The sequence below is a fragment of the Dermacentor albipictus genome, chromosome 5 (assembly GCF_038994185.2).
Source record: "Dermacentor albipictus isolate Rhodes 1998 colony chromosome 5, USDA_Dalb.pri_finalv2, whole genome shotgun sequence".
Taxonomy (NCBI): Eukaryota; Metazoa; Arthropoda; class Arachnida; order Ixodida; family Ixodidae; genus Dermacentor; species Dermacentor albipictus.
Window position 1 is genome coordinate 88025235 of NC_091825.1, and position 11596 is coordinate 88036830.

General features: G+C 46.1%; 1 protein-coding gene across 1 annotated transcript in view; it reads left to right on the top strand.

Moving 5' to 3' along the window:
* Nucleotides 1–7847, top strand: part of LOC135906908 (sodium-coupled monocarboxylate transporter 1-like) — a 54822-nt gene extending 46975 nt beyond the window's left edge. The window contains exons 12-15 of the mRNA XM_070539675.1: nt 3532–3698; nt 4779–4876; nt 5627–5748; nt 7606–7847. Of these exons, the coding sequence (XP_070395776.1) occupies nt 3532–3698; nt 4779–4876; nt 5627–5748; nt 7606–7713 (495 nt within the window). The 3' untranslated portion in view covers nt 7714–7847. The remainder of the gene's footprint in view (nt 1–3531; nt 3699–4778; nt 4877–5626; nt 5749–7605) is intronic.
* Nucleotides 7848–11596: the final 3749 nt, after the last annotated feature.

The following is an 11596-nucleotide window of genomic DNA, read 5'->3' on the forward strand; positions in this document are numbered from 1 at the left end:
GCGCAAGGTTTGTGACCTCTGATTTGGACTGGCGGTATAACAGTAGCTCTGATGTAGCGGGGGAGAGTTCAAGGCCCGTGTTTGAAAGAAAGTCTGCGGTAGCCTCCAACGCGCTTTGTAACGAGTGTTCGAGCATGGCTAGCGATCTGCCCGGCTCCCAGATCGTAATATCGTCCGCGTAAATGGCGTGACCCACGTTCGGTATTGCAGCGAGGTGAGTGGAGAGTTTGTGCATGGCTATATTGAATAAGATTGGGGAGAGGACCGAGCCGTGCGGGGTGCCGCAGGCGCCTAGTTCGTAGGGTCCTCCCGTGACCGTGCCTAGTCGGAGGTGTGCCTTGCGATCCGCGAGGAAAGATCTGGTGTAATCATGAAACCGCTGACTCACGTTAAGAGAGGAAATCTCACTCAGGACGTGTTTATGCGCCACCCTGTCGAAGGCCTTGGAGAGGTCCAGTGCGAGGATTCCGCTCACGTCGCGAGTAGGGTTATCAAAGATTGCTTTCTTAAGCAAAAGAGCATAGCGTCCTGCACGGAGAACGCTTTTTAAAGCCGATTAAGTTGTGTCTAAAGAGCTCCTTGTTTTCAATATGTTCAGCGATCTTGTTATGTATCGCGTGCTCCGCAACCTTGGCGATGCATGATGTAAGGGAAATAGGCCGTAGAATATTTATATGTGCGGGTTTTCCTGGTTTGGGTATGAGTACGTACCACTTTTGCGGTACGCCAGTCTATCGGAACCTGTCCAGTTTTCCATACTTCATTGATTTCGGCCGTGACTATCTCGATTGCCCTATCATCTAGGTTCCTGAGAAGTTTGTTCGTGATTCCATCAAGTCCCGGGGCTGATCTGCCATTCATATTGAGCAGAACATGTCTCAACTATGACACGGTGAAAGGTTCGTCTAGATCAGGTGTCGAGAATTCCATGTAGTTTACACGATCTACCAGGCGATCCGCGTCTTTGGCGAGGGGGAGATAAGTATGTGCAAAGTTGGCGAATTCTCTGTCGGTGAGACCGACTGCGGTTTGCTTCTTTATGACTCTATCCGTTGCAAGGCTAAGACTGTCCTTAGACTGTTTATTGTTGAGGAGACTTTTTAATAAGCTCCATTTGCTACCTACCTCTTAGCATACGCCCGTCCGTTACGGTACACGTCTCATCCCATTTCTGCCGGGCGAGCTAGGCCGAATAGGTTTCAATCTCCTTGTTAAGAAGCGCGTTTTCCATCTGAGTCTAAGATTAAGCTTTCGGGTCTTCCACCTAGCTGAGAGGGCGTGTTTGGCCTCCAGAAGGTGAGCGAGTTTCAAGTCCCATTTAGGAACTTCAAGATCCGTAATGATTTCTTTGGTTGCTCCTTTAACTGCCATGTTTAGATTCTCTAGCAGATCTGCATACGTCTCGTCTGGCGGGACTGTTTCATTTCTGATTTTTCGAAAAAGTTCCCAGTCCGCATACTCATATCTAGTGGGTGGTCTGAGTTTGACACGCAACAAAAATTCAAGTATGTAATGGTCACTACCTAACCCCTCCTGGAGGTTGTTCCACGTGCCTTCGATACCTTGAAGGAAGATGAGATCGGGGGTCGTATCTCGACTGACCGAATTACCGGATCTGGTGGGGAGCCTCGGGTCTGTGACGAAATCCCTCAACTCGTGCGGAAATCTGACTCGCTCCTTCGCAGTCTTCAACATAGCGACATAGACACTGAGCTAACGCCGTGAACAAGTATCGAAAGTATACCATAATGACATCATGGTGATTAAGCAAATTTTTTCGAACATTTTGGTTCTGAAACCTATTGCAATGTAACATTTTACTCGTAGAATTGACTGTGCGATAACTAGTTTTAATGTTTTGCAACGTTTTCTATCGTGAGTTCCCAAGAAACCGAACCAGAAGAGTAAGAGCACTATATCAATATACGTCTTAAACGCGGCTGAAAAGTTTTTAAATGCCAAAACGGAAATGGCACCTGTTTAGCTTCTACAGAATAAATGACAGAACTGGGCTGTCGTTAAAGTATCTCTCTTCAGAAATCACCTCAAGGTAAATGAACGCCCAAAGTGTTGTGAATGACGGCATTGCGCTGGAGTTATCATAGCTCTCTTCAGCGATCGCTTCACCGCAAATGAGCACAAACCATTTGACGAAAAAATGCCGTTGAGTGCTCTTCTCAATGCCGGACCTTGTACATAAAATTATGGGGCATATAAAGAGGGACCTCGGAATTTGTCGAACAAAGAGCTAATATAGATATCTGAAGCGAAAGTGAACCCCCGTCATTCTTGGTTCATCACGCTGCTTCCTGTTATAATAATGGATTGCCCGCGCAATAGTCCACTCTCATTCTATATTCTCTTCGCCAGTCCCGAAGCACCAGGTATGACAAAGGCCGTCATATATATAGCACAGCTTTATGAATGCTCCTTTCACACTTGACAAAGAGAGAAATTGCTAAATGAAAGGCTGGGAGGTTAACCATCACTGAGGCCGGTTTTTCTTTCCTGCACTATGCGAAGTGGAAAGGGCAGGGAACGATTAAAGCGAAAGAAACTCATGCTTTTAGACGCATATGATGTTGCCGACGTGTTAATTATATCACAGGGCTGTGTCAGAAATGGGCGCTCAGTCCAGTTGCCTGCGGGAATCGCGACAGCGCTTTTGTGGCCTTCTTCAGCTGAGCTTCAGGTCTTCGCGTGGTTCGAACAGAGCGGCGCGGAGAGCGAGCATTTCATATTCGAAGGATGGACAAAAGCGCAGAAGGTAACGTACAGATTTCTTGCAACCACAGACATTGCAGTCGACGCTATCGGTCCTTTCTACTCGGGAGTTAGAGATTTTACATACACACAAGCGGCTTAGCGGATCCGAAGGTACCTTCGCGCTCACAAGGCGCCACACCTTGCTTGCGTTGTTTTGCACAGCTTTGGGGTTCTTTTGTGTGCTTTTTCGTGTTCATCTGCAAGCCCGGCGGTTTGCTTCCCCTATATCTGGGTACGCAAAATCCAAAGCTCCCTAATGACTATACGTGTTGGCGAATGCAGCGTCCAGGTGTAAGCTACAAAGTAGCACCATGTCACTTCGGGTAAGACAAGGTAATTAACGTAGTTTTATTGAAAGAATCGTGTGCTTGTCACCGATTGTGTAGAGAAATCAAGAGAGCGCCATTTATGTAATGCAACTGACATGTGCTAGCTCGCTTAGGTTCCGCTGGAAATGCCCCTTGCAAGGTAGGCGTCACCGTTTATCAACGCACAAGACCACGAAATCACTATTGCGTTTATTATTATTTTTTTTAAATGTTGATTAAAGGTTAGTGTGATCACTTTGTTACGTGAACCTATCCCTGTGGGCGCATGTGCACAGCGGAACCTTCCCTTTCTCATCTTTCTATTTCCTTCTCCCCCTGTCTCGATATAATCAACCGCACAGCCTTCGAGTTAAACTCGTTGCCACTCATTTCGCCGTGTTTTCTCTGTGAACGTTCTCCATGCAGCCTTAACACATACTGCATATGCGCAACGCAGGGTGCCATGGCAGGCATCCTCATCGGCATCGCTATCTCTAGTTGGCTGGTGCTAGGCTCCATCGTGTACCCTCGGCAAGCGGACGCGCTGCCTACGTCAACCGCTGGATGCCCAAACTTCAACCGAACCATCCACGCTGGATCTTACGAGTCACCTCCCGCGCCAAGGTATGTTTGTAAACCTGCGCCCTCCTGTGCACGCAGCGTAAAACTGATACTTGACATTTTCAAACTGCCGAAATCTTTAACGGACGTGAAGACACCAAGTAGGTGCTGAAAGAGCGACGGTTGCTTTACGCACTATTACACCTCTGCGCAGTTTACACATTTTACTAGAGCTTTATATTGTGCTCTCTTGAGGTGGCTGTAAACTTCGCGCCAACGTCTATACGAGCGTGCTAAGAGTCGCTCTGCAACCATGGGGATGCAGGGATTGCATATGGATGATGGCGGGGTCTAAAATACGTTCATGCTTAAAAGATAAAGCTTTCGTAGAAAGTAATCTTCGCAAAGCATCTTAGTTCTCGCATATGCATCTTTGATTAACGTCTACTCAGACACAGTGGAGCAACTTAGCTGAATGAGACGGAAACACGTGATTAAAGTCAGCGCAGGATGAACGCAGAGCTCTGTCAGTTTTCCTCCAACGTTTTCAATCCAGCGGTGCGGTTCACATCTGATATGACAGTCGCACGACAGCGCAAGTGCTTATGATTTAATAAAAAGGCTTTGGTTAAGAGAAGACCGATCGCTATGCGGGAAACGATAACGGGCTGAGAATTATATAGAGCACGAGCTATACCGGCATATTCTTGAGAGTCTCATCGCTTTAGTGCACAATACATTCTGTAAATAGTCACAGGTCGTTGATCGCTCTTCATTTCCGTGACAACATGCTGTTTTTCCTATCGCGTGTCACCACTCTAGTCATGGCCTCAACATGGGGAAACGCAATATGCTTTCGCTCGCTGTGAGCAATGTCAAAGCAGTATAGCGAACATGGCTTCGAGTGTAAGTGGCGCACTGTCCCAACAAATTTCGGCGCAAGTCGTGAAGTTATAGCGCGTGTTCGAAAGGTGTTTGGTGATTCGGAGCTGCTTTAAGGCCAGGTGTTTAAGGCCATTGTTTTGCCGGATAAAGACCGAAAATCCGGATGCCTCATGCGCAGCTTTTGAAGGTCACTAGAACAGAACTCCCTGGTACGTCCCGCGCTCTGTGCTAAACCGCCCGCCTGGTTCACGTATGCAGTGGGATCCTCCGGTTCTACCACATCTCCTTCAAATGGGTCGTCCTAGTCGGCTTTCTAACCCACATGATCGTCTCGCTGGTCGTCAGTCTCGTCTTTGGTGAGCTGCAGACAAGGCGGCATTGTTGTGAAATGTATGTGTGGACATGTCTTGCGCTGAGACAGAGAGAAAGTCATTTAGTTAAAGGTGCAGTATTTGTGTATCTGAGCCTTAATTTTTTTCATTAGCAATCATTCAAACTGAAAAAAAAAGACGATGCCCTATTTAGTGGTAGCGTTTGGTCCAGTGAAAAATCACGTGCAGCTACATGTTGCAGTTATGTGTTATTCGCCAATGCATTAAAGATAGGAAAACTCGTAAAAAATACTGAACTTGTTCACCATCCTTAGCTAACTGACACCGGTATTTAAACTACATTTCAAATTAAATTTAGTTCTGCAAAAACTGTGCACGACCAGCCCTTTTACATCTGTACCGCGTTACATCCCTTGGATTGCAAATAATTTCAGTGACAGAAGACTTTTGGCCACACCCACATGCGCTGCAAGCTCAGAACGTGACACGTGCATTGCTCCCGTTAATGAAGTTTACAAACACCAGTGACCGACTGTTGTTTCTATGTGCACATCTGGATGAAGCACCCTGTGTGTTCTTTCTTTCTTTCTTTCTTTCTCTCTTTCTTTCTTTCTTTCTTTCTTTCCAAACTTTAACTCCCTTCCTCCTGCTGAGGGTAGCAAGCCGGACATGAATTTGCGTGACCTCCTTGCCTTTCCTTCCTTATTGTTCTCTCTCTCTCTCTCCCTAAAGGCTGTCATGGTCTTTAACGGGAAGGACTTTCCTTTGGTGCAGAACGCAACGAGAAGGACTGCGTGGATCCCCAGTACATCTGCCCCTTCATACGGCCATGCATGCGAAACTACATCCGGTGCAGTAAGGACGCTGACAACGCATTCGGGGAGCAACTGCCTACGGTGAGTACATCTTTAAAGCGCAGTCATTGCTGTCGGAGCGGTCTGTGCTACTTAAAGCCTGCCACCATGAAGTATGCGAATACTCTCGTGCATCTTAGTTCGTACACTTAATAACTGACAATAGGGGGGGGGGGGGAGGGAATTAGGCTTCAACAAGAGAAAAGAAGTTTCCTTTTGTAATTAGGCATAGTTAAGAGTGAAAGAAACGATGATAACGGTAACAGCGACAGCAATTCTACCAAGATGAAACAAGTTTTAAGCATGTCTGATCGACATTTTAAATTCGTGAAATACGGGAATCGTAATGGATTAAGTTCGCCACGTGCCTTCAAACATTATATGTAACCACCAGGAGAGCTCCACAGCTAGACATTTTAGATCCCTGTTTTGTGAACCTTATTTATGAACTTGCTTTAGCACGTATTGCTCCTTTGCAGAGCAAATTTAGTGGTTGCCTCTCTTTCCATTTAATCCTCGTAGTTTAACCTGAATATATTTGCACCTCCTGAACCGTATGGTGCTAAATCCATCACTCTTTATCCAAATGCCCTACATGTCAAAGTCTATCACGGATAACAATGTCATTCTCGATTACTTGTACATAGAAACCAGCTTCTTTGGCACATAGTGCGCCTTAGCAATCCAAGGCGTGAAGTCCAACCAGCAGCACTTGCTCGTACTGGTTGTAGCATACTGACTGCGCACCTCGCCGACTCAGTGGTCCCGAGCGCTGCTATTTGTCCTTCTTAACCGAAGCTTTCTTTGCCTAGCATTCCATGGTTTCACCTGGGTTGGTCGGTTGGTCGCTTGTCGGAATCTTGCCGAGTAACTTCACACAGATTATTCTGAAAAAAAAAGGAGCGCGTCTGGTAACGAGATTCGAACCCAGGCCCACCAGTACTTTCTTTTTCTTTATTACCACATTAAACACGCCAGCAGAATTACAGCTGTGTACCACTTTCAAACCCCAGAGCCCTAATGGCTCCCTAGGGTTGAAGCATTGTTAAACGTGCACCAATATTTACGGGTTAGCACAATAAGGCCAGTTCTTGAATATTCGCTCCTCGAATGTTCTTATTCGGTGCTTGTTTTTCAATATTTCAAATAAAATGATACAAAAACTAATTGGAGAACGCCAGAGCTTCGCCTTTAATAGTGAAACGCGATAGAATTCAAAGATCCCTGCCTGCTTCTCATGCTTCCCGGCAACTGCACATTGTGAAACCATAATGTTTACCCGGAAACGCTGGCGGCCAACGCTATGCACGAAGGCGAGCATTGGAGTAGAAATGCCGCATCTTGCGTGGGTCGATCCTGGACGTAGTGCACAGGCGCGCCCAAAAATCACATCATTTTCAGGTTTGGGCTAGTATTTCGCACTTTTAATATTGAAGTCTTAGGTGATTTAACACAAAATGCAGGCGCTGTTGTTTTATTTCATGACATTTGTTTGTGAGCAGTCATTCTCAACATTCAGAATAACTTTCGCAAGAATGTAAGACAACGTATGAGCAACTTTAGTGATAGAATGGCGTGGCAATATAACCCGCATATACCACCTGTCATATAGCAAGGCGCGGCATATATTATACCTAAATACATATACATATACCTAAATACATGGGGACGGCGCCACCGCACGCCGGCGCCGGATTTTCTGTGGCACGGGGCCCCTAACGCCATCGCTTTAATAAACGAGGAGTATTGTTGGGGAGATGAGAGCTGCGGAAGCTCTCGGTGTATTTAGCATCATAAGATAACGACAACTCTCGCAAAATAATCAGCGTGGAAAGTTACATCTGCTATCTTTGCCAATTAATTTTTACTTTCCCCTGCATTGATTCTCATATCCAACAGAACGGAACGGCACCAACTGAACTCTGCGAGCTCACGTTGGAATGGCAACAGCCTACCGAAACCACAGTGCCTAGAAGCACAGAACCACAGTGCACAGTGCCAACTTGAAACGTCATCGAACTCCACTGTTTCATTTCCATCATGTACTACATATTTTCACGCGGACATAAAATGCCCACGCATGTTTAAAAACATGTCTGACGTTCTGCTTCACGCTAATGGAAAATAAAGAAAAGCTAGTCATTGCCCCATGTTTGCTTTACTGTGATTACGAAGTTTTGAAAGGGGTCCTACATCTTTCCTGACATTACTTAACGGAGTTTAAGTAAACACGCGCGTCGCGCACAAAATGGCACAAAATGGCGTCGCGCACAAAATGAGCTTGCAGCTTGGAAGCCACAAATTAAGCAAACAATCGTGTGGCCCTCCCTGGGCTTAACCGGAACCTTACTGACACGTCATGACGCAATAAAGGTGGTGCACGTGTAGTGACCAGGGAAAACGCTGTCGAATGGCGCGTCTAAGAGAGACGCCAGTTCCAGTCCGGCGGCTAGCACACATTTTTCATGTAGTCGCACGGTCCGCGGTTTTCACGTCACCCAGTTGCCTGTCGTGCGCAAGCAAATGGTTTCACCTCATGCATCCGTGTTTTGCGCGGAGTATATGGCTGGTGGAAACCACGAGTAGTCGAAAAGCGCAGAGTACAAGGGCGTCATAACGTGAAGCTACTTTAATCTAGTTCTATTCCATTTGTGCCACTAGTCCTCCACAAATGGCAAAAAAATTTCAGGCCTCGACCATTTCGCCTGTCTGGCACGCCACGTGACAATAACTGCGATTCGTCCCCATCGGATATGACTTGTACATACACTTTATGCCTGACTAGGCCGAACAATATATGTACGCCTTTTCCGCCCTTAACCCTCCACTAGTGGAGGGTTAAGAGCGGAGAGAGAGGGAGAGAAACTTTATTTGGTTCCCTCAAGGATTTAGCGTCTCGAGGTCTCGGTCGTCGTCTTGGGCGCCGGCGACTTGGAGCCTCTTCCGGCAAGGGTGGGCCCCTATTCCAGGGCTCCACTGAGCCTAGCTACCTCACTAGCGTGCTGCACTAAGGCCTTTTGGGCAGTGAGCTAAATTCCTTCACCTGCAAAATAACGTGATCGACTTTGCTCGTAGGAATATTAATCCAAAGGTGTTGCACCGAATTGCTTCAGCTATGGTGTGCTGACGCGGCGGACTTTGTTTTTAAAGCGAAAGCTTTACTGGCCGCGAACTTGCAATTTCGACGTCGCGGTGCTCCGAGGAGGCACATGACGTCACAACGCGTGCCTCGCCGCGGCTATTTCTCTCTCTCTCGCTCCCTAGTCACAACTGGGCATGCGCCACTAGTTGTACCGAACCACAGGTGTTCCGCCGCTGCGCATCGCCGCGTCTTTGCGACCCCGCCGTTTGGTATGATGTCACACTGCGTTCCTCGTCATTGCGCTCGCCTCCGCTAGCTTCGCCAGCTGCGTCGCATGCCTGATGCCTGATAACATGTCGGAGGTTTGAAAAGGAGAGCTCGCGTGTGCCGCAAGCACAGTTGAGGCGGCAGTATGGACGGCGACAATTCTGATAAGCTGGAGGAGGCCTGGAATCAACATCGGAACGAGATGAAGAGGAAACGAATCGCCCAGGAAACAGACGAACAGCGTGCCGAACGACTGGCTAAACGACTCAACATAGCTTGACAGCCAGGCTAACCTGGACTTGCAATCAAGATTATCCAAGGCTAACCATGCTATGCCTTAGCTTTCGCTACGTATATCCTGGCATAGCCGAGCTAAGCCACTGCCAATTTTTAGAGAAGTTAAGCGATGCAGTTTGCATCACTTTGTGCTTTAACTACTTAGAAGCAAGTGCTGGAAGCTGCGCTCTTGGGAATGACCACTATAAATTTCTTGAAGGAGCACCTTCATGGAGTTTATATTAAGAAGCTCGTCAAAGTTGCATCTCCATGAGTTATCGAATAATTTATGTATTAATTTATTCATAAAACCTCACAGGCTCCAACAGGAGTATTGTGTGAGGGGGATTATACAATATATATCTCTTCATAAGAGGAAGAGAGAGAGAGAGAGAAACATTTATTTGGAAAATGTAAAAGGATAACGATTATATGAGACGTATACTGAGGCACATAAAACGAGGTGGCGATACATAATAGCGGAACGCGATATACGCTACCGGAATGAATGGTGACATACACAATGTAAGGGAACATCATTTAACACCGTCAAATTTAGAAAAGTAATGTAAGGGTACATCTCTTGACATTGCCGAATACGGAAGGTAGTGAAAAGTGTGCATAATTAAGAGAAGATTAATGAAAGTAACTGGTCACGAAAAAAATAGCGCTTACTTCATGACGAAACTTAACAGAGCCATGAATTTGAACAACATTATCAGGGAGACTATTCTATAGCTCAATTGCTAGTGGTAAAGTTGATGAATTGAAAGCATTTGTGTGCCCAAGGATACGTTTGAAGGATCGGTTGTTGTGCAAACGGCGAGACGTTCGTAACGGCTGAGAGAGAGATGGCTGGTTTGGTGCTGACGGTTTGTTATTTTATGAAATAAGCAGGTTAGAGCAACCTGTCTGCGTGATTATAAAGAGGATAAAAACAGAGAAGATTTAATACTAGTAACACTGGAATGACGGCTGTAGTCTTTGCCAATGAAACGTTTCATTTATTATCACCTCCTTAAAGCATTTCGTTGAACATGGTAAAGTTATAAGCAAATTTCTTTCAGAGGCAGAGGACGACGAGCAGATGCGTTGCTCACTCGGTTGCCCCTTCAGTCATTCAAACTTTAAGTTTTAGCAAGATTGAAGGGATTTTGTATTTTCAGGCGTTATCTTTAAATTGACTCATTAAAGACACCTTCTGAACTGGTATTGTAAGTCTATAATGTATTATTTGTACAAAAGAAAGAAAAGCGGTTGTGTAGCATTCGCTTCAGAGCCATTTGTTGGTTTGAACCAGTGCAGATTCGCGAACCTTTTTCTTGCTTTATTTTCCTTTCTCAGAATTCGGGCGTAGTGATGTTTCACTTATGGCTCATAACTTCTTAGCGCAGTAAAAGTGGTGGACATTTTCTTTCTATTTCTTTTGGCAACACACATCCGCGCCACCATGTACAAACGTAAGGAAATTTTCGAGTTTAAAGCACACCAAATGGTCAGCCTTACATGTATTGCAGAGTTAACCAACTGGTGTCATTATCACGCTCGCCGGAACATTCTCGAGTGCACAGACTTTACCTGCAACAGAAGAGATGGAGGTGACATTGGCGCGTGTTTTAATGGCCTTCCCTTCTCCGCGGTAATTGCGAACAATACGCTCCATTATTAACTACTCACGGAAGGTGCTATTGGCTTTGGGTATACCATGCTTGGACCACTCACTGTGTCGCGAAACCGGACCTCTCTGATAGGCCTTAGAAATGAGCAATTGAGCCTTTATTTATAACGAAGTCTACGCCTATAGTACGGCGACAATGATTGGAAAACATGCAGAAATGCTGCATATTCACGCTTATTATCTGTAGATACAGTTTGAGTTGTGGTAGCAAAACGCGGGATGCCTATTATAGGCCACTAACCTCTCCCCCCCCCCCCCCCTCGTGGTATATAGGCTTACTGCTATGGCATTTTTGCTAAAGACGCGGTGTGGTTTCACGGCAAAAGTACTCGTGTTGTCGTGAAGACTAAGTATGCTTCAATACGGAGCAGCTGTAAGAGCGGCAATGACTGAGTCTTCGAGACGAAGTTGTCTTTATAGTCTTGGTATGGCTTTCATTTTATAGACTACTTTATAGACTTGTTGCAGTGCCGCAAGCGTGGGTTGTCAATATGAATGAATCAGCCGTAATACCGTAGCGTACGTGATGTCGCAATGTGTGAGAATGGTTGTGCAGACACCGTGAGTGGTTTGTGTGCGTTATCCAC